The sequence below is a fragment of the Eumetopias jubatus genome, unplaced genomic scaffold, assembly GCF_037043125.1.
Source record: "Eumetopias jubatus isolate StellerSeaLion01/CBP00866 unplaced genomic scaffold, mEumJub1_p1.0 scaffold_13, whole genome shotgun sequence".
In the NCBI taxonomy this organism is placed as follows: Eukaryota; Metazoa; Chordata; class Mammalia; order Carnivora; family Otariidae; genus Eumetopias; species Eumetopias jubatus.
The window spans coordinates 45817618-45841047 of NW_028274819.1; the positions used below are offsets into that span (position 1 = coordinate 45817618).

Sequence of the window (23430 nt, forward strand, 5' to 3'; positions counted from 1 at the left end):
CTGCCCTCATCACTCCTCAGACCTTGCTTGGACCACACTGCTAATATACACAGGAATACGGTTAAATGTTTGAGTTCAGGCATCTAGAATTTCCCCAAATCATCCAGATTTCAAAAGGTCTTCCTATTTCGCTCATAATTAATAAAAGTACATCAGAAATTCCAATGGATCAGTAGTTTCAAAAACTGATTCATTCAAGCTAGCATGCAATACTTCCTTCCTAAATAGGTCCAAAAAAAAAAAAAAAAAAAGGAGAAAGAGAGAAAGAAAATAGAGAAAACATAGCCGAGTACATATTGGCAATACTCAAGAATTAAGTCCCTGTGTTCGTCCATGTGCACTGTTACAACAATACACCATAGCCTGGGTGGCTTCAAAACAACAGAAATACATTTCTCACAGTTCTGGAGGCTAGGAAGTTCAAGATCGAGGTACCACCATGGGTATGTCTGGTGAGAACCTGCTTCCTGGTTCATAGCCAGCACCCCATTGCTATGTCCTCCCATGGTGGAAGGGCCAAGGGCTCTCTCTGGAGCCTCTTTTATAAAGGCACTCATTTCCCCCAAATGATCTCCCAAAGGCCCCAGAGACTAACACCATCACTTGGGGGTTAGGATTTCAACATATGAATTTGGGGCGTGGGGGTGGAACACAAATATTCAGACCATATACTTGCTACAATATTGGTATGTGGTATTAGGTATGAATTCAGATGGGTTTTTCTAAAGATGAGGACCACTATTAAAATCATATAAAAGCATCCCCCAATTCTGGCAGCAGAGAAAAGGGGAGGGACCTCAATAATGGAGATACCATACGTCAACAGATACAGACTACAGGTTTACTTGGCTTCCAATCTAGAGTAGTGTGAAATCTGTGCCAAGTCATAATATTTTATTCTAGTGCTCAACTGGGTATAAAATCAAAGAGTAAATATAAATGGCTTCAAGTGTGGAAAATGTTCAACCTCATCAGTAATCAAAGAAACTCAAAATAATTAAGATTGTTCCCTTAATTAAATGATAATATTGAATGCAGAAAAGGATGTAGTTAACAGGCACACTTGCAGACTACTCTGGAAAGCACATATCGGCACATCCCTTTTAGAAAGTAATTTGGGGGGGCCCTGGGTGGTTCAGTCGGTTGGACATCTCACTCTTGACTTCGGCTAAGGTCATGATCGCATGGTTGTGGGATCAAGCCCTGCATTGGGTTCCTCGCTCAACGCAGAGCCTGCTGGAGATTCTCTCCCTCTTCCCCCTCCCCTGCTCTTTCTCTAATAAATAAATAACATCTTAAAAAAAAAAAAGTAATTTGGTAATATCTAACAAGAAATTTAAAAGGCTTTATATTGTTTGATCCAGTCATTCCATTCTAGGAAATCTACCCTATGGAAATAATGTTAAATACGGAAAAATAATTATACTAAAACTATTCACCATCATATTTTTATCATGGCAATTAACTGGAAACATACCAAACTCCATGAAAAAGGGACTAGGTTAGTAATCTATGGTACATCTTCCAGATGGAATATTATTATTGTCATTAAAGATTATACTCAAATTGCGACGCCTGGGTGGCTCAGTCAGTTAAGCAACTGACTTTGGCTCAGGTCATGATCCCAGGATCCTAGGATCGAGCCCCACATTGGGTTCCCTGCTCATAGGGGAGCCTGCTTCTCCCTCTCCAGCTCCCCCTGCTTGTGTTCCCTCTCTCGCTGTCTGTCTCTGTCAAATAAATAAATAAAATCTTTAAAAACAACAACAAAAAAATTTTTTTAAAGATTCTACTCAAGAATAGTTTACAGTAACATTGTAATGAGAAGTGTAGTGAGCAAAAGAAATGTGTATACAGACTAAAAATAAACAAAAAAAAAAATAGAAAAATACTGGAAATAAGTATGTTAAAATGTAAACAGTGTTTGTCCAGGTCAGTGCTGCTTAGAGTATGATTCATAGACCAGCATGAGTCTGTGAACCATGTGTCACTTCACAAAACAAGAAAATAATTGAGAAACTTTTAGCGATTTGCTATTACTGTGACATCCAAGCACAAGCTCCAAGGAATCGTATAGGTAAACAGGGTACAGACCAGCTTGAGTGTTGTCAAATTTAAACAGTTACAGGTTACATGAGCTACACAGTAGTCACACACAGGAGGATACCACAGTCCATAAAGTACAGAAAACAAAAAAGAATCAGCCTTTATCTAGAACACTGGTCAGGTGGTAGTACTGTAGACAAATAGTTTGACCTTCCACTTCTATATTTTTCAATTTTTTAAATAATGCTATGTTGCTATTATAAGAAAAACCAACATTTTTTTAATGCAAGCAAAAAGAAGAAAATAAATGTCAATTAACTGCCATATCTTCGGAAAATGGTCTTATAGAAACGTACAAACATAAACCGAGAAGCAGGATGATATAGTGGTTAAGAAAGTAGCTTTTAGAGCTGACAACCTGGGTCTTAATCCTGGCTCTGTTATTTACTAACTAGGGGCCAGCTCTTCAACCTCTCCGTGCCTCAGTATATTCATGCATAAGATGGGGACAATAACAATAGAACCTACCGCATAGCTACTCATGGGGTTTGGCAGGATTAAATGAGTCAACATACATAAAGCCCTACAACACAGTAAGCTCTACATAAAAGTTCACTATTATTATTACAGATCATGGGCAGGGGTAAGAGCCACAGCCGGACCACGTTTCCTAATTTTTTATTTGCAAAATTGTCAAGAGGAATGTAGCAGTGGCACTAAATAGCAAGTAGTATTAAGTGCTTTAGGTGTGCTGGCTTCCATGCTAAGCACTGGACATGAATTACCTCATTAATTACGAGCAACCCTAAAGATCAGTACTAAATTCTTCTTTCCCATTTTGTTGGGGAGAAACTGAGGTTCAGAGAAATGAAGTGACTCGCCCAGGGTCACCACACTATTAGGTCTGTCTCCCTCCAGGGTGGTGGGCTAGGCATAGGAAGACAGGAGTCCCTAGAGGCTAGACAACGAGCCCCTTGAGAGCAGACCTGCCCTGTGCCTTCTTCCCAGGGAGAGCCAGGGTCACCAGCCTGTTCAAAAGATCTGGCGCAGAGAAAAAAAAAATCCAGCCAGGGCCCTCACTGCATTCCCCTCACCCAGCCAGCAAACAACAACTGGCCTTCCTCCACCGTCTGGTCGGTCTGGATGGGGTGTTGCTCTCAGGGAGTGATTTAAGCCCTGAGGAAGGCAGCTCTTGGAATGTAGCAGGAGGATGTAGGGGCTCATGAGTCATTCCTCTCCCCTCCTCGCCTGTGGCCCTGGACACAATTTATTATCTTCGTCATCGGGTTTTCTGTTCCTGGTTGGCTGGGGGTTGGTGGAGCAGTCATCCCTAAAAGGAAATCAGTTTGTTGGAGGCAGAAAGAAGGACACTGGCGGCACCCAGCTGTTTCTGGGCCTGGAGGAATTCAAGGAGGAGCCGAAAGGCCTGGGCCAGGCTGGTGGACACTTAGCAAGACCCCGGCTTCAGATATCCACTTGAAGATGCTCTTGTGGGACTTTCTCCTCCAGTGAGAAATCTCGACCTCCACAGCAAAAAGAAAGGCCATTCCAGAAAAGCATGAGGCCGATGTATCCTGAAAGTTAGAGAGAGAACAGAAGTCCTTCCCTCAGAGAATGGGGGGCAGAGGGGCCTGGGAGTGGAGAGACAGTTAAGCACACACAGATTTTGCCTTGAAATCTAGAACATTCTGTCTGTACCAAGCACTGAGGACAGGAGCCCGAGAATTTGATGCCTAAAAATGTGTGGGCAAAAAGCATTCCCAGTAAAATGAAAGATCAGGCTGACTTTTCATTTCCACCCTCTCTTTCAAAACTGAACTCTTCACAAGAAATATGAGTTTTAAAGCTTGGGTAGCACTTTTCTTCCCTAGCAATTCCTTTTTTGATAATATCCAACAAAATTCAGGCCTAACAAATTTTTGACTCAGCAATTCCATCTCTAAGAATTTATTATCAGATAAACAGATACAGTATGACTTTATTTGTTTGCAAGCATGCTTAATGCAGCACTGTTTGGAGCAGCAAAACACCACAAAAACTTTAAATGCGCATCAATAGAGAAATGGTTAAATTTAACTATGGCACACCCAGGCAATGCATACAGTTGTTTTAAAAATGAGGTAAATCCATATGTGAAAGACATGTGCATACCTTGGAGATATTGCAGGTTTGGTTCCGGACCACTGCAATAAAAGCAATTATCACAATAGAGTGAGTAAAATGAAATTTTTGTTTTTCCAGTACATATAAAAATTATGTTTATACTATATTATAATCTATGAAGTGTGCAATAGCATTATGTCTTTAAAAATGCATACACCTTAATTAAAAATATTTTATTGCCAGAAAATGTTAACCATCACCTGAGCTTTCAGCAAGTCGTAATCACTGATCAGACAGCACCGTAACAAAAAATGACAAAGTTTGAAATATCGCGAGGATTACCAAAATGTGACACAGAGACATGAAGTGAGCAAATGTTGTTGGAAAAATGGCACCAACAGACTTGCCTGAGGCAGGGTTGCCACTAAACTTTCAATTTGTACAAAAAACATGCAACATTTGTGACGCGTGATAAAGCGAAGTGTAATAAAACGAGGTATGCCTGTACGCAAGATGGGTAAATAGGTAAGTGGAAAAGTATAAACTGTCAAACACCCTTTACAGTGGCATTCCAATTGTATAGAAAGACAAGTGTGTATGCTTGCACAACAGAGCATTCCTGACACACTATTATTACATTATTATATACTATTATTATTATTACTGTTATTACAGGCTATACCAGTCTATCTAAAACCTGACTATAGGAAATTAGAAAGGAGCCCTTACTTTTCAGTTTATATTTCTGGCCTCTTTGAATTTTTTTACTATAAACATAAACATGTTTAGCTAGTTTAATGAAAATAGGAGCAATAATATTAACTGGCTAAACATAAGAGGCAAGTTCCATGAGAGCAAAGACAGGTCTTCCTCTAGGGCCTTGACAGTGTCTGCCAGGGGCTCAGATTTCTAGAATGCCCACAGAGAGCTGGGCCCTACTTTAAACATTTTGCAAGTATCTACTCCTTTCATCTCCATGACAACCCCGGGGGGTGGGAGGAGTACCATCCCATTTTACAGATGAGGAAGCCCAGGCTCAGAGAGGATGATGAACTTGTCCCAGGTCACACAGCCACTGTGTGGTGGGACCAGTCTGGTGCACTCCAGAGCCCAGAAACCTCCCTCCCAGGCTGCCCCTCAATAAACGGTTGAACAAATGGAAAACCAGAAAAACTGCCAATATCTTTTAAGACTAGAGAAACTAAATTATTAAACAGTCACTCTTGTTATGGTTCATTCATCGTTATTATCATTACTGATGAATGAAACATAAACACTATGCAGAAAAGCCAGCTGTGTTACAGTGGGCAAAGCACTGGACTTGAGCTTGAAGAAATTAACTCAAATCCTTGCTCTACCACTTAGTACCTGAGACCTTGAGCAAGTCACTTCACCTGAGCCTCTGTTTGCTCATCTGTAGAGTGGGGATGACAGAACCTCCCGGGGTTACTGCAGGGATTAAATGTTTCATCACATACGAATGCCCCTGTGTGCTTAACACATGTTGCATACATGTAAAAATAGGAAAAGATGCTGAGGATGAAATAAACTATGCTCACAGCATCACCAGGCCGACCTCCCTCTTTCTCAGCCTGCTGAGTTTGAAAAGTGAACTGACAATTTATATTCATATATACTCCAATGATCTGAGGAGGAAATCAGGGTTTTTAATTGTTCTGATCCTGCCTCTAGAATATTGATTTAGGACATTTAATACCATCTCCAAATGCCAAGCTTAATTTGCATCAGGTCAGAAGCTGGGCTGCGGAGCCCTGGCTGTTGATTTTAGGCAGGGACTTGGGAGGGCCCGCAGCTCACCTTCCTCCTGGCCCACAGCCAGCCGAGAGCTGGCTTCACCTGGGACTCAGAGAACTGGCCGACTGAGAAGGCCGAGTCTTTGATGGATTTTCCCTGTTTAATTAAAGTGCAGCTGGGGCCCGGGGCCGTGCTGTACCTTGCAGCGAGATATTTGTCGCGGGCTGCACAGCTAGCCTGTGTGGAGGCTGCTGGGCCAGGGCAAAGCCCACCCTCGGCCTGGGGAATCCCCCTCACCCAGGGAGCCTGTGCATCTGCCTTTTGGAGGCCCCAGGTTTGTCTTCAGGAGCTCAGTTCTCTGGGCACTAAACGCTGCCTCTGGGAGAATCTCAGAATTCAAACACGGGCCAATGATGCCCAGAGCCCCTGACGGCCTGCTTTAGAAAATCTTCCAGGCTGCTCAGCTGTTCTTTTTTTTTTTTTTAATTTGCCAGAAAGAGAAAGAGAGAGAGCACGCAAGCAGGGGGGAGTGACAGGCAGAGGGAGAAGCAGGCTCCCCGCTGAGCAAGGAGTCCGATGCGATGCAGGGCTCGATCCCAGGACCCCAGAACCATGACCTGAGCTGAAGGCAGATGCCTAACCGACTGAGCCACTCAGGCATCCCTGCTCAACTGCTCTTAACGAACATGTTCTGTGCCCTGAGCCCAACCTCATCACTTCATTTACAAACTAGGGGGCTACAGAAAGCCCATTCATTAAAGTTTTCTTTTTTATTATAATTATTACAGGAAATTTCAAATATACCCCAAAGTGAGAGACTAGTACAACAAACCTCCATGTATCCATCATCGTTCTGCAATAATGAGCAATTCGTGGTCCCTTGTTGCTACACCTCAACCCCTGCATTATCCAAAGCAACTTCCAGATGTTTTATCATGCCAACCACTACACATTTCATTATGTACCTGGAAAAGATAAGGACTTCCTTCTTTTTTAACATGACCACGACGCTATTCTCACACCCTACAAGTTAATAATGATTCCTTCATGTCATCCATTGCCGGTGAGTGGTTACTTTTTCCTGATTGTCCCATAAATCACTTGTAGAAGTTGATTTTTCTGAAGCAGGATCCAAACAAGTTTCTAGCTGGGGTTTGGGGGCGTGGACTTTCTCATCTTCTCTCACCTTCCCTTCAAACCCTGCTGGGCTCGGTCGTTTCATGTGAAGGTGCTAGAAGCCCAGAGACGCCACCTGCTTGCACCGGGAGGCATACCCAAGCGTTTGGTTTTAGCCTCCTCACCTGGAAAATGGGAATAATCATAATCCCCTATCTCATGGGGGTAATTATGAGGATTCAATGAAATAGAACATGTAAAATGTAGAGAACAGAGCCTGGCACTGAAAGACAATGACTTTGATAGAATTTGATAGAATTCCCAAGCCCAGCATCTGGGTGGGAAGAACACGGAGTAAAAAGTGGTATAACTCTCCACACTTTTCTCTGACTCTGAGCTGTTGTTCACAGTGAAGTGGTAGAATGTTCTAGTTAAGAGCAAGTCTCTGGAGCCAGACTGCCCCAGTTTAAATCCTAGGTCTTCCACTTGCTAGTGATGGCAAAACGATGCGTGTATTTGCCAGAATTCATTTCCTTTTCCTCTGGGCCGACAACTATGTCTCTTTGCCTCTCTTGCACTGAAGTGCGGCCACAAAACTGAGCTCTAGCCAGTGGTAAATGGGCAGAAGTGATATGCATCAAGTCAGTGCCTGCCAGGTAAGAACCTCCCACTGAAGTCCTGCTCTCTTTCTCACCAGGCCCCCTTGATTGACTGGTGAGGACTCAAAGAACATGGAAGAAGGAAGCCTGGTAAGATGAAAGGTACCTGGATCCCTGAATGACCATGTGGAAGGCAATCCAATCAAGGGGGCTGGAGTTGGGGGGCTGGCTGGCTCAGTTAGTAGAGCATACGACTCCTGATCTCGGGCTCATGAGTTCAAGCCCCACACTGAGTATAGAGACCACTTAAAAAAAAAAAAAAAAAAAAAGGATGCCATGGAGTTCTGCTATAAGCAGGAAATAAACTTTTATTATGATAAGCTTCTGAGAATCTAGGGTATATCTGTTATAGCAGCTAGTGTTACCTTAACTAGTACATGAGCCTTGACCTTGGGCAAGTGACCTGGCCTCCCTGTCCTTCACTTTCCCCATTTGTAAAGGGGCAAAGCTGCTAATACCTATTTCACGGGGTTGTTAGAAAGATCAAACATTAATATATCTGAAGCATCTACTATATTGCCTGGCCCATAGAGCATCATAAGCGCTTGCCCCTGATGCCCTAATGGTATTATCATTGTTTTTAGTATTATTATTTGAAATGTAATAGTATACCATCAGGAATTTCCCACATTTACAATTTGGGCCTAAAATTTTATTCCAATCAATTTCCAATTTAATAATGACAGCAGTGGTTAAACAGGATTATGACCATTTGCTTAAAAGGAAGTATTTCAGGAATACAGTCATTCTGCAAGATGAATAGCACCTCATACATGATGCGACAAGTCTCTGACACTCCCTGCCAACATTAAAAAAAAATGGGAGGATGAGACTTTCTTGGCGTGTACCTTTCTGGGTGAGCAGCCAGAGTCCTCTTCATGCTTAGGACTGGGGAGATGTGCAATGAACTCTATGGGTGCATGGTTACCCAAGAAGATCTACAAATGTCCAAAAAGCACATGAAAAGATGGTCAACATCACGACCTTTCAGGGAAATGCAAATGAGAACCACAGTGAGCTATACTTCACACCACCATGATGGCTACCATCAAAAAAGAAAGACAGTAACAAGTGTTGGTGGGGATGTGGAGACATGCCCTGATGGTGGGAGTAGTAAATGGTGCAGCCCCCTTGGAAAGCAGCCTGGCAGTTCTTTAAAACAGCCTGGCAGTTCTTTAAAATGTGAAACATATTCTCTTGTACTCGAGAGAAATGAAAACATATATCCACACAAAAACTTGTACCTGAAAATTGATAGCTACATTATTCATTACAGCAAAAAGTGCAAATAATCAAAATGTCCATCAATTGATGCATGGATAAACAAAATGTGGTATCATCCATCGAACAGGCTATTTTTCAGCCATGAAAAGGAGCTAAGTCCTGATATATGCTACAACATGGATGAACCTTGAAAATACTACCCTAAGGGGCACCTGGGGGGCTCAGTCGTTAAACGTCTGCCTTCAGCTCAGGTCATGATCCCAGGGTCCTGGGATCGAGTCCCTCATCAGGCTCCCTGCTCAGCAGACAGTCTGCTTCTCCCTCTCCCTCCGCCCCTCCCCCTGCTTGTGCACTCACTCTCTCTCTGGCAAATAAAATCCTTTAAAAAAAAAAAAAGAAAAAAGAAAATACTACCCTAAGTGAAAAAAGCCAATTGCAAAAAACCACATATTGATTGTATGACTCCATTTATACGGAATGTCCAGAATAGGCAAATCTGGAGAGAGAATATAGATTAGTGGCTCCTGGGGGCGGGGGTGGGGGCGGGTAGGAGAATAGGGAGGGAAGGTAGGGTGACTGCTAATGGGCACAAGGTCTCTTTTTAGGGTGATGAAAATGTTCTAGAATTGTGTCAATGGTTGCACAACTGTGAATATACTAAAAACCAGAGAATTACACTGTTTAAATGGGTGAACTGTACCTCAATAAAGCTGCAATCCTAAAAAAAAAATAAATATAAAAAAGGTACCCATTCCTTCACAGAGATCAAACCACCTCTCCTCTGGACTTGAGCTGCCATCAGAAAACAGAGCACAACCCCACTTCATCTGGAGCCTTTGAGAACGATATGGCCTGGGTTAAAATCCAGCTTCACCTCTGTGTACAAGGACTAATGCTGTGACATAAACATGCTAATGAGTCTAAAGCTCAGGAGAGAGGTCACGGCGGGGAAATGGAGCTTGGGGGCTTACCAACACATCCAGGTAGGAGGTGAAACTGTCATCCACACTCTCACGAACACAGATAACCCAATGATACCACTCCCCCTCCCCCAAACACAACTGCCTGACCCCAGAGATACAAACAGGGTTGGTTCTCCAAGCCTTCCCCCTTTAAGGACATAAGCTAGACCATGAATCACACTTCCCCAAACCAGTCATACTAAATAGGCTAGGTAGCTGGGAGCCCAAATCACTTAAATTGGTGTCATATCATTCGAAAAGCTGACATTCAGGTCTTACAAATTGTACGACAATTGCTATCTATCCAATTCATGGCTCTGGACTCCTGTTTCCCACCTGCTCCAACACCAATTTAAGCAATTCTGAACTTTGATCTCCACAGCAGAATGTCTCCGATTTATTGAAGTGTCAGGTCCCAATTGTGCTAACATCCACCCCTGGCAGGGCCATTACCAGGTGTGAAATCTGGGTGCCCATCACCCCGGCCACGTTGAGCACAGCGACAACCCTAGGAACAAAATCAATCTGCCTCTCCATAGTCATCGTGGGAGCCTTGTAATTTACCATAATGACAGGCATGGAGGAAAAGGAGGCAAAGAGATCGTTCTGTTCTCCAGGCCCTTGGACGTGTGCTGGAGGGGCTGTGGAGTCCACCAGGACAGGCCTTGCAACTGTCCGCCAAGAGGCAGCTACTACTTACTACTTGCAAAGGGCTATTTCGGCACTTGCCTGTGTCCTGGGTTGCTTTAAAATGCAACTTGGGTTTTGCAAACAGCATCAAAACCGTTGGCTCCTGCTGCCCCTGCTTCTCCCAGCTGTCACTAGTAAACTACCTGTCATCTACAGGTCGGCCCCGCCAGGGCTGGGAGTCAGGGACAGCTCAGGCTGACAGTAAATAGGAAAACCCCTCTCCACTAAGAGGAAAGTTGATTTCCAAGCCGGGAGTGTAGGGGGGTGGCGGCAATGAGTGAGGCGAGACCCAGGGCTCCTGTGTGAGCACTGGCAGACTTGTCAACGACCTCCAGTTGTGGGGTCAGGATGAGTCCACACTGAGGCTGTAGGCTGCCCCTGCCCCTGCCCCTCACCTGCTCGGCTAGGGTCCTGACCTGCCTGCTAACTTCTGCCGGTGTCGGCCCCGAGGCCCCTGAAGCTGAGACCCCAGCCTGGACCTGGATAAGCCCTTCAGATTCAGAACTCAGGCACTCAACAGATGCCAAGAACCTTGGGACCCTGTCACCTCAACACCTGGCCCTAATAAACCTGTATTGCCCCGTCCCCTCAACTTGGAGATTGGGGCCGCAGACCCTCTTCCTGAACCCCTCTCTAATTTTGTCTCTCCACAGGGGCTCCCACACACCCTACGGCCAAAGCCATGTTGTCTAAGACAAAATCTACTTTAGAAAGAATTGTTTTGGGTTGAAAAGTCAATGTCATACTGCAATTGGCAGATTAATGGTTCTCCTGATGAGTATATTCTCGGAAGAAGTGCAGAGCCTGCTCCGTGGAGCACCCTGGTGTTTTGGGGAGCCCTGCGGCCTGGGTTTGGGTCACCGAGGGAGCAGAAACAGGCCAGCAACCTCGCTTTTTTTGTAGTCCCACATCATCATCATCCCCAGGAGACCCACCGGGTTTACGACACCTGTGTCAGACTGGGTTTTCACAGAATAGAAGAGGGGAGGGGCCTCTGGATTTTAAAAGAGATAGGGAAATGAGTGAAGGGAGTGGAGTATGATTCAAGGATGAATAAATGCCCTGACACACCACTCCCAGGGAGGGAGTCTGTCTCCACAAGCAACGCCCCAGAAACACTCCCTGGGGTGCTGGGTGTGATAATTACATGCTCCAACTGCTCAGATCCACTCTTAGCAGATGAAATGAGACACCTGACTGCTGACTCCTAATGCAGGTTGAGGAAACTGAGCCCTGGAGGCATTGGCCCAGCCCACTCTTGTCAAAAATCCATCGGAAACTCAGAAAGCTCCTGAATCCTATCCCTTCTCTTGTCAGCCTGGGGCAGGGAGGGGTTTCTTCCTCTGGCTTCAAGACCCAGCTTGCAAGCACCATGTGTCCTAAGGAGCCCTCAACCCTGGCAACCTTAATTTATCCACCGTAGCCCTCAGTTCACTGTCTTGTCATGACCTCCCCCATTTGTGGTTACCAAGTGTGGGGCAAGTCCAAGAATTCAGCAATTGGGAGGTGGGGAGGGAGAGATCAAGACAAGGAGGGACTTCTTGACCAAACCTTCACTGGGTCTCACATGAAGTGGTGAGAACTCAGTGGGGCAGGGGGAGGCTGTGACTTCAAGGATGACCATTCCCAAGGCACCTCGGGCCTTGTTAGAAGAGCAGGCACTTGGGACGATAAACCTTCCATGGATGGAAGGATGGCCGGCCCCAAGAGGATGTTCTGAAATTACGATCTGCCTGTTCTAGAGCTCACTATGAACATGTTACTGACCAGGAGGGAAGTCTGCACTCGCCTGACCCATCACCGTCCCACCCCACCCCAACCCACAACTCAGTGACCTGGTCCTGTTAGCCAGGACCAGACAGAAATTTCCAGCCTAACAATGTTGGTTTTACCTTCAAACAGCCTACTGGAAAGACCACCCAGACCCAAAAGCCGGAATCTCTCTTTGTTTATCAGTGATAAACAATCAGTGTTAAGCAAGCCAAAAGTCACCCTTTGACCCTATAACTGTACTTCTGGGGCTCCATTCAAAGAAAATTATTCTTCATTTTTAAAAAAGTTTTAGGCAGCATCATTTCTAGAAAAAAAAAAAAGAGGATCAAAAGAAATGGGTAAGTGAGCAAGAGGACATTCACTCAAGGAATATTATGCACCTATAAAAAGTATGTTTGGTAAGATTTACAACACAAAATATATTGATATAATAAATGAAAAATAGAGATACAGAATTTTTATCTATGTAATATACATGGTATACTTACAATTATAAAAAAGAAAAAAGTTATAAGGAAGAAAAAGAATAGACTGAAGTAAATCAAAATTCTAACAGTGATTGCCTTTGGGAGGTGCAATTCGCAGGGCTGTCTTCTATTTTCCCATAAATCCCCAAAGCATGAGTTAATTTTATAATGGAAAAAAACCCACTTTTATTAAAAAATTAGATGCTAAGCAATTTGGTTCATTCTTCCTTCCCCCAAGAGTGTGCGGTAGTAGAGAATATTTCTGTTTCAACTGATGAAGTTCACCGCTTCTTCCGTCCATGGCCTAACTTCTCCCGAAGGCTGGTTTGAAGGGAACACGGGGTCTCTAGCCACAAAAACAGTTTTTCTAAGGCTTTGGCAGCCTGGTGTGTTCACAGCAAATAGAACTATCACTTAGTAAATGCTAGTGGAACTAGATTTTCGGCAAGGCCTATAGCAATCCGCACTCCGTGCAAACGCGTGTCTCCAGGCCGGGGCCCAGGTGAAACAGCTACAATTCACGGCTTGTGCACTGAGCCACGCTCTCCTTTTAGTAGGTCCTTCTTCCGGGTGGGTCGGAGTGGGGGGTGTTGTGGTGATGGAGCTCCCTCGATAAGGAGTAATGACGGTGGCCCTGCTCTGGCTGGTTTTGGATTTCCCTGGTTTGGCACCTAGTGGGTAATGGAGCTGAGCAGCGCAGGAAGGGCTAGGCAGGCGGGGGAGGGCAACCAGCAGACTCTGAGGGAATTACAGCAATTCTGAATCTCTTGCAGAGTTTTGGTCTGCACCTTTCTTTTGTCTCCCCCAGACCTTGCCCAGAGGCTGTTTCACCTCAGCCCTCCATCACTTTAGCTCCATCAGGAAAACATGCAACGCCATTTTCACAGAGCAAGCTTTTCTGGATGAAAACAAAAATGCAGGCCTCTACACTCAGATGGGTCTCCACCCTTGAAGACCTGCCTCCACTGTACCATCACTGCCTATAGATTCCAGGACCCAAATTTCTAGTCTTCAGGGCCTTAGCGTGCTTGTCAAAGAGTGGAGCTAAGTGATAATGTCCCTCCACAAAGGGTAAAGAGATTCCTGGTGGGAGAAGGCAGTTTCATCTCTCTCTCTCTCACACACACACACACACACGCACACACGTGCACACGCACGCACACGCACACACACGCATGCATGCACAGCCAGAAGTTGAGGCCTGGATGAAAGCAGGGGACCAGGACTGTCATTCAAGGTTAGGCAGAGTTTGAAGTAAGCTGGGGACACCCTCAGGAGGAGTCAGATGCCCACTGATGATTCAGGCAGTTAGTTGGCCATTTTGTAGGGCACTCGTTGAGTACCTGGAACCATGCAAGGCACGTGCGGTGCAAATATGAGCAGGACGGACAGAACTACTGCCCTGCCAGACACCACAGGGAAAAGGAGGGCAGGGACAAGGTCCAGGGCCTAAGCTGGATGAGGCCTCCTTGCCTGGGGGCTCCAGTCCTCAGACAAAACCTTCATAGGGACTTCTTCCTGATTTCAGGCTGCAGAACACACTGAACACTTAATAGAATGTTTATGCCCTTTTTAAAGTATTTTATTTTGGGGGCACCTGGGTGGCTCAGTCAGTTAAGCGTCTGCCTTCGGCTCAGGTCATGATCCCAGGGTCCTGGGATCAAGCCCCGCATCAGGCTCCCTGCTCCGCGGGAAGCCTGCTTCTCCCTCTCCCACTCCCCCTGCTTGTGTTCCCTCTCTCCCTGTGTCTCTTTCTGTCAAATAAATACATAAAATCTTAAAAAAAAAAAAAAAGGAATAACTTAAAAATATATTTTATTTTTAAGAGTTTTTTTTAATTACTTAAATTGTTGTAGAGGTTTTCCCAAATGTGTTCTTTTTTCCATGACAGGGAATAGTGATTTTAGATGCTTACGCATGTTTACATGAGGATTTCATCTCTTCTGTACTAATGGCTAAAACATAATTACGAACTGCGCTTGTTAACCAAAGAGAGATATTCCACGAGACAAGGGCTCCTAATATGGAGGTGTCCTTGGGCCGGGGCCCGCTTATCCGGGTGCCCATCTCCTCCTCCCGACACTGAGGTGCCTTCATTAGCGGACGAAAGAAAGAGGTCTTTGTGCTGATGTCATTCCCAGACCACCCTACACAGACAATAAAACTGAATTTGAGAGAAGCCTGGTGAAATGCGAGCTCGGAAATCACAGAACACCAGAGCTGCAAGGGCCCTCAGAGGTTCTGTAGCTTAATCCACGGACAGGAGAAATGGACAAAGAGGAAGAAGCCTAAGATCACACAACCCGTTAGCAGGGCACTATGTTCACCAAGGTAAATACGGGGAAATTCTTCACATGAAAACTCCAGTATCATCATGTGTTAAATATCACGCGGGCAGGGGGGCTATGGGAAGGGGGGCCCTCAGCGTGGCGTGTGACACGCACTCCCACAGATGGCCGCAGGGCAACGTGGCCAGTGCCACAACAGAGCCACGGACAAAGGGGCATGGGACCCCAGGGAAGGACGCACCTCACTTCCTGAGGGAGCGAGGAAGGCATCCAGCAGAAGGGGATATCTGACCCGGATTTTAATGACTGAATAGGAGTCTGGTGTATAGGGAAAGGAAGAAGGTCATTCCAGAAATATGGAACAGCACGTACAGAGGTTAACACATGCGAAAGAACGTGACGTGTTTGGGGAATAAAGAGCGGTTGGGTGAGGCTAAAATGGAGGCTTCCTGAAAGGGAAACAGAGGCAAGACCAGAAGGGGGGACTAAGGAGCAGCTGAAGAGGTCTTGAACGCCCTGAGGGGGCATTATCTTGTTGTTAAAAAAAAAACAACAAGGCGCCTGGGTGGCGCAGTTGGTTAAGCGACTGCCTTCGGGTCAGGTCATGATCCTGGAGTCCTGGGATCGAGTCCCGCATCGGGCTCCCTGCTTGGCGGGGAGTCTGCTTCTCCCTCTGACCCTCTTCCCTCTCGTGCTCTCCCTCATTTTCTCTCTCTCAAATAAATAAAATCTTAAAAAAAAACAAAACAACAACAACGGTATATTGGCAAAATAATGAAGGGTGGATTGAACAGAAAAGGACCAGAGACAGGGAGACCAGTGGGGTGGATATTTGCAATATTGCAGGTGGAAAATAAAAATGGTAAAATTTAAAAAAAAAGAAAAGAAAAAGAAAAAGAATCTTGAAAAGGACAAAGAGCACTTCTGGGGCCTGACCCGAGGCAGGGATGCAAGGCAGAATCCACATGCCTCCCGGACAGACGGCTGTGTGCGGGGACAGGAGAGAGCAAGGGGTGGACAAGCCACTGCCCCGGGGCTGTCGTGAGCCCACCATCTGTTTTCTTGCAGCCCCACTGCTAAGGATGGTTTTCACATTTTAAAGGACTGAAAAAGAATGAGAATATTTTGTGACACATGAAAGTGACATGAAATTCAAATGTTAGGGTCCAGTTGGAACAGAGCCATGTATATTCCTTCACCTCCGTCTACGGTAACAAGGGCAGAACCGAGCACAGGCTGGGGGGCCAGCAAAGTCTGCGATATTTGCTATTTGCCCTTTAAGAAGAGGTTGCCAAGACAGAGGAAGACCGCGGCCCCGGGCAACGGGCGGGATGGTGGAAGAAGAGACGCACACCGGGGCAAGTGGCACGGGTAGTAATGCCCTCGAGGGCGTGTGGAGTTGGATGGGGACACCCCCTGGAGATGGGTGCCCTACAGGTGAAAGATCCGGACTGAAGACATGGATCTGAGAAGCATCAAAGGGCAGATGGTCATTGAAGCCATGGGAGTGGGTGAGATAATCCGTGGGAGAGGGGGAAAAAAACACCCCAAAACAGAGAGCAAAGCTGGGTAGTCAGAACCCCAGGAAATGCTGCTGAGGCGGCAAACAGGCAAGAAAAACCCAAGAAGGAGTCTGAGAAAGACTAGTCAGAGACACAGGGAACAATTTCGGTGTGGATAAGGTCAAGGGAGAAGATGTCTTGAGGAAACGAGAGAGCTGAAGAAATGTCAAATGCCACCAAGAGCCCAAGCGGAATGAGGATGGAAAAGGAGACCGTGGGTCCTGAGAGCCCTCAGCCAGCAAAGCCTGCACTGTGGGAACAGGCAGATGCGCTCCCACTTTCCTCCCTCCCACGGCCACTCCTGCTCAGCCTCTCTCCATGGGTCCTCTATGTTCGAAAGCCTCAGGGCGCAGGCCCTGGACCTCTTCTACTTTCCAACCCAGACACCCCCCCCGCCCCCAAACCGGGCTCTCGGAACCCACTGTGAATTCAGCATGGCCGCTGCAAAGTCCAGCAGGCCCCTCTATTCAACCGGCCCCACCCTCTCTCTCCCCAAACCAGCTCACCCAGAGACTTCTCCAGCTCAGTGAAAGCACTCTCTCTTCAGCTGTTCAAACCCAAATCCCTGGAGTCATCCTGATTCTCCTCTCATCTTCCATCCAACCATCCAGCAAATCCTACCCACCACATCTTCAAACTACACCCAGGATTCAGCGCCCACCCCTCCACTCCAGGCCACGGCCGCTCTCCCCTGCCTCCTAGCTCATGTCCCTGCTTCCACCTCTGCCCTGCCCCATCCCCTGCAGTCATGCAGCACTTCACCAGAGCCATCCTGCTGAAACACAAGTGAAGTCATGTTATTCCTCCACGCGAAGCCCCTGAAACCTTCCCATCTCACTCTATGAGTAAAGGCTCCAGGCATACGATGGCCTCCAGCGCCCTACACAACACGCACCTACCCTCCGGGGTAGGGGATTAGGGATTAGGGATTAGGGATCAGGGATTAGCCTGAGACCTCACCACCTTCCACAACCATGCTCACTCTCTCCTTCAGTCACAGCGACCTCCTTGCTGGCCCTCCACATATCAGGTCCACTCCTGCCTCAGGGCCTTTGCATTTGCCATTCCCTCTGCCTGTAATGCTCTTCTTCAAGATTACACATATGGCTCTCTCCCTCACCTCCCTCAGATCTTTCAGAAATACCCTTCTCAGGGAAGTCTTTTCTAGCCATCGCATTTTACAGTGCCAACCATCTCTCAACCCTCAACACTCCGGGTTCCCTTGTCCTGCTTTATTTTGCTCTAAAGCACCTGTCACTACTCTAATACAACACACATGATCTACCAATTGATCTTGTTTATTATCTGTCTCCACTGCTAGAATGTCAGCTCCATGCGGGCAGAGATTTTTGTCTGGTTTTTTCCCCCGCCATATCCAAGCACAGGGCCTGGTACATGGTAGGCACTCAGTAGATGATTCCCGAAAGAATGAGGCTAATGGGTCAAGAAATGATGAGGAGATAAGCAAGGGAAAGCCATTAAGGCAATTCTTTCAAGATCTGCCATCGAGTATTAAGAAGAAACCAGTATCAGGAGATCTTCTCCAAATGGGAAAGACTCAAGCGTATTTACAGAATGTTGGGGGGTAGAGCGGCATGAAAGAGACTGAGGACATGAGAGCAAGGGTATTTGGCTATGCCGAGTCTGGGAGGGAGCAAAATGAATGGCCTCACAAACAAGGGGACAAGGGACCTCTTTGGAAGAGACTAGGGCAGGCAAGGAGCATGAAAGGAGGTGTAGATCTGGGGGAACAAAGGGAAATTGAACAAGTTCATACCTAGTATTCAGTTTTCTATCTCAAGGTGTGGGGAAGAGTTTGAGTGGTGAGGGTTTGAGGCGGCACTTTGGAAAATGAGAATGCATGCTGATTCGGGGAGAAGAGGATTGCTCAGCAGGGCTGGGGGTTCCCCCCACTCCCAAAACCATAAATATGTTGCAGAGTTTGGGGATCTTCCCCAGTTACACTGGAAGGCCAATGAGAGCCAAAGGGGTAAGTCCTAGTATTATTTTAAAATTATTAAGTTAAAGCCCTTATTGGACACTTTGGACATCGAACAAAATGTAAAACTCTAAGCGATAATAAATACAAGGGTAAGTGATAGGAATAATCATTGCTGCTGACCCAACTTAGGGCACCTCCAGCTGGCAAATGCAATGCAAGATGGTGTCCCTGGAAAGAGCAAGTCTTGAGGACAGATCTGGAGAAAGAAAGACGAACGGTGACCCTTTGGCGAAGGACTCTGAAAGGCTACTCTAAGGAGCCGCACAAGAGGGCTGTGTACAGCGTAAAGGAAGGCTGGAACTGCAAAAGAGAAGATCCACAGAGAAAAACAAAACCCACTTAACTACAGCTCCTGAAAACGGGCCCAGATATTCTGAAATGCTGAAATATGGGGCACCTGGGTGGCTCAGTTGGTTAAGCGTCTGACTCCAGATTTCAGCTCTGGCCACTATCCCTGCGTTGTGGCATCGAGCTCCACCTGGGGCTCCGCAGTCAGCACAAGTCTGCTGGAGATTCTCTCCCTCTGCCCCTCTCCCCACATGCTCATGCTTGCACTCTCTCTCTCTCTCAAATGGATAAATAAAATCTTCTAAAAAATGCTGAAATATGACATTATGAAAATAGGAGTATCTGATGTGCAAGGAAAGATCCCTAATTTCCAAAGGGACCAAAGCAGGGTCATAAGAGCTTCATAGTCATGAGCTACTAGGCTATCTGCAGAACCTGTAGAATCTTCTGCAGTCCATAACGAAAAGACGATTTCAAATTTTAAGGACTACGTCACCTTGAGCTATCAACTTTAATAGCTACTATTCATTATTCATACCATGCTATGCACATTACATGCTTTATTCCCATTTTATAGATGAAGAAACAGAGGCTTAGAAAGATAAGAAAGTTGTCCTAAGTCATAGCAATTGATAAGGGGCTGGACCAGAAATCAAAGCCAAAGGTGTCTGGTCCCAAAGACCATGCTTTTAACCTGTCTTTTCTCTTCCTAAGGTTATTTTTCCTTATTGAAAACACAGGAGTGATGACTACTTTTAATGTATTCTTATGAGACGTGTAAGTCATTCTACGATGTATGTAGTAGGTATTTGTAGGAAGACATATTTTTATATGAAATTATTGACTAAATATTCTAACATGTATTATGTCTTTCCAATGTTTGTGTTCTACAGTGGGACACAACAGGTGTCAAGTGAATGAATGGCAGTCCCTGGGCCCAGGAGAATTCAATGCTCAAGGTCACATTAGTGACCTTGAGGAATCATGTTTTCGAACATTAGTAGGGGGAAAGTAGGAGAAAGCAGTTTCTGCAAAGCACACAGCTGTGAGTTTTTGCAAGATCCAGAGCAAGATCTAGCCTTACTGTTACTGAAGTGATGATTAGTGGGCCCTTGACAAGTAAAACATTGATCACTGAGACCAACCAAGAGCAGGTGATTTCAGACCAACCCAGCTGCCTTCTTTGGGCTCGCAGAACTACCACCTACAGTGGCAAGCAGGTAGGGCTGGGTGGTGGTGGGCCCCTTTAGAAAAAGCAAACTCACCATTTACATCCCCTGGATTAGTTAAGAGTCTGAATGACAGAATCAGGACTTAACAGTTAAGTAGAGCAAGGATAAAAATAAGATTTTGCACCTGGTTTCAAAAACCCAATTGAGTAAATCTGAGATAGGTAAGGGAATGGTTCAGGAGCCACAAACATGAAAATGTTTTTGAATAAGCTGGCAGCCAACTCACTGAGAGCTAACAGTGTGATAGAATAAGGAAAAGCGACCCTGGCTGCATTACTAGAACCTGGTGTCTGGGCTAGAAGCAAGAAGTGTTCTAACCTGGGTGGGCTGGACTAGACCACCACACTACTATGGGGGCTTCTGGGCAGCTCACTTTGAAAGGGTCTGCTGGTTTTCATTTCCCCCACTATGATCGTTGCACTGCTCTGTGTCCCGAGGGAGCTGACCCCTACGTATGGCATTGTCCATACACCCTTGCCCCGGTGACTTCCCCCTGGGTCCAGCCAACTAGAAACACCCACAAGAGACTCAGGGCAAGGAAAGAGAAGACAGAGAATTTCTCTTGTGCCAATGTCTCCCTGCTCCATCCCCACGTTACTGATAGTCACTGTCTCTCCATAGCTGCAGATCCTGTCAGGCAGCCCCCCCTTCCATAGCTCCAGGTCTCTGTGGGTTCCAGGTGGCTCCCCGAGTCCCGTCAGGTCTAGAGGCGGTAACAGCTTCCACCTGTCTGTTGCTAGCCCTTAGGTTCCCTATCAACCTTTCGGGCTTCGCTTACCCCTGCCCTCACCTCTGAAAATAGTCCCTTCACGACAGTATTTTCAAAATCCCAGTTGAGTTGACCTTCTGTTTCCTGCAGGGCTCCCAAATGAAACTAAAGGGATAGGAAGCCAGCGGGCCATAAAATAATGCCTATGAGGACTGACTTTAAGAACAGAGGATGTTTGTACTGCTGAAGGGAAGACTCCAGGAAACAGGCTAATCCACTTGAAAAAAGTGAAGGGCTACCATCAGACTCATTCTTCTGGCTCCAGAGATTCTGGCTTCTGGCTCTAGAGATTCTCTATCTCTAGACAGAGACCAATTCTGTATTTTTACAACAAACTTTTCTAAAGAGTTGGCAAAGGTGGGCTGAGCACCAGGTAGGTCATGAGCTTCAGAAACTCAGTTGTTTAGTCTTAGCTAGAGAGCCCATACCAGGAATACAGTAGGAAAAAGAAGGGTAATGAAGGGCTTTCCAAGCCAGGATTTCATGATTTGCTACCAGCTATACACTCCTCAGACAGTGGTTTACCGAAATAACCAAACCGGGAAAAAACATTTCTAGAGCTGTGTTTCGCTGCTTCTCACTTCAACACAGAAAGTAGAAGTTTAGTCCTTTGTGTTAAGTTTGATAACTCTCAGCACGGAAGTTCTTTTTTACGCTTTAAGGTAACTCAGAAACACGGAATTACTTGACACCACAGTATCACAGCCTTCAAAAGCACTATTCCCAAACCACGAAGCAGTCTGTGAAAAATTTTAACCAAGCAACTTCTATCTACACATCACTAGAGCTTCTTCTGAACTGTCACTTCATTTTTCAAACCAAAAGCCAAGATGGGAAAATCTGCCAATGAGACAAAGTGTTTTACATGCAAATTGTCCTGGAAAAAAAATAAGATCACTTCCATTCACCCTGGTGGGGAAAAGAAAATGTTTCTTACAAAGAGCCCTCAGCTCCTGAGTTCACAGAAAGGTCACGGCGCGATGCTAAGTGTGTCTAATCCAGGTTTTCCCCGTGAGTGCGAATTTGTCATTTATTACAGGGCCCGACCGCTAGGAAAGCCACTCATTCATTCAACAAACATTAATAGCGCCCTACTGAACCCTGGGGGCGGATGCAAGATCCAGGGGCCAACGCTGCTTCTGGGGTTCCGTGGGTCCAGGAAACGAGCTGATCTCAAAGGCCAACGAAGGCGGCGAGCGAGAGTGCGGCGCCCAGGAAAAGTTTCCGCAGGAACTTGGGGAACGCCAGCCTTCGGGCGCCGAGAGGGCGGGGGCGCGGGCCTCCGGGAGGACACCGCCTCCGCTTGGGGGCCCGGCCGCCTCCCCGGGCCCCGCGGCGCTCGCCCCCAGCCCAGCGCGGGCGTCGCCGGGTCCCAGGCCGCCGCACCCGGGCGCCGACAGGTCCTGGCGAGCAGCACCCCACCCCGGCCACCCCGAGCTGGGCAGCGGCGACGACCCGCGGGGCGCGCTCGGCCCCGACCCCGCGTTCCGGGCAGCGCGCGCCCGCGCCGCCGCGCGCCTCCACCGCGTCGGGCACCCGCGGCGCGCTTCCGCCTGGCCCTGGAGCCCTGGCCCTGCAGGGCGCTGGGCCCGGCCGCACTCACCCTCCTTGGCTTTCTTCCTCCGGGCCAGCGTCCCTCCGAGTTTCCCCAAGAAGGAGTCATCTTTCTTCCGGGACGGGGGCGACTTGGGAGTGGGGGACTTGGGGACAGAGGGCGACTTCTGCGGGGACGTGGCCATGGCGGCGGAGCGGGCAGCCGCGCGCGGGCCGGCCGGGACGCGGAGCTGGCGCTGGGCGGGTGCGGCGGGACTGAGGCTGCGGCTTTCCAAACGGAAGCGGAATTATTCCAAGCATTTGAGGCAGCTCACGCTCGCCTTTCCCTTCCCTCTCTCCCTCCCTCGCGCCGCCCTCCGCCCTGGAAGGAGCTGCGCGCTCGGGGCCCTAGCCGTTGGGGCCTGCGCCCGCGCCGCTTGCCTGCCCGGAGCAGGGAGAGTGCCCCAGATCTGCCCTTTGCGGGACGTGCGGCCTTGTCTGTGTGTGTGAGACCCTCCTGCCTGGGAGCGCGCCAGCCTGGAGGCCACATTTTCCCCAGGCTCTGCACCCAACACAGATCCTGGTACAAATCCGGGGTTCAGTGACTGCTGAAGCGAGGCGACCTGCTAGTCTGTCTCCAGTGTCTTCCCCCCCGCCCCGGGCTGGTGGGTGAGGAGCTTGCTCTTCCCCTGCATTTCTACCTGTACAGTTATTAGGCCATGTCTTGTGTCCAAAAAGAGCATGAGTCCACTCCGGGAAGAGAGAGTGAACCAAAATGTGTTTAGGCATATCCATGTTGCTACACTTATCTACGGCAGTCAACCTCCTCTTTACCCCCATCCCAGGGTGAGAAGTTTGAAGTGCACGAGAGCAGGGCTGAGACTTCTTACAAAATACCCGTTTCTAGAAGCTCAGTGGCTTGTACAAAGGAGGATCACACAAACGTTAGTGGAAACATGAA

The 23430-nt window shown here is 47.1% G+C and overlaps 1 protein-coding gene across 1 annotated transcript in view; it reads right to left on the bottom strand.

The window, feature by feature from the left end:
• Positions 1-22690, bottom strand: part of PARVA (parvin alpha) — a 165295-nt gene extending 142605 nt beyond the window's left edge. The window contains exon 1 of the mRNA XM_028116868.2: positions 22540-22690. Coding sequence (XP_027972669.1) covers positions 22540-22675 — 136 coding nt within the window. The 5' untranslated portion in view covers positions 22676-22690. The remainder of the gene's footprint in view (positions 1-22539) is intronic.
• Between the last annotated feature and the right edge of the window lie 740 nt (positions 22691-23430).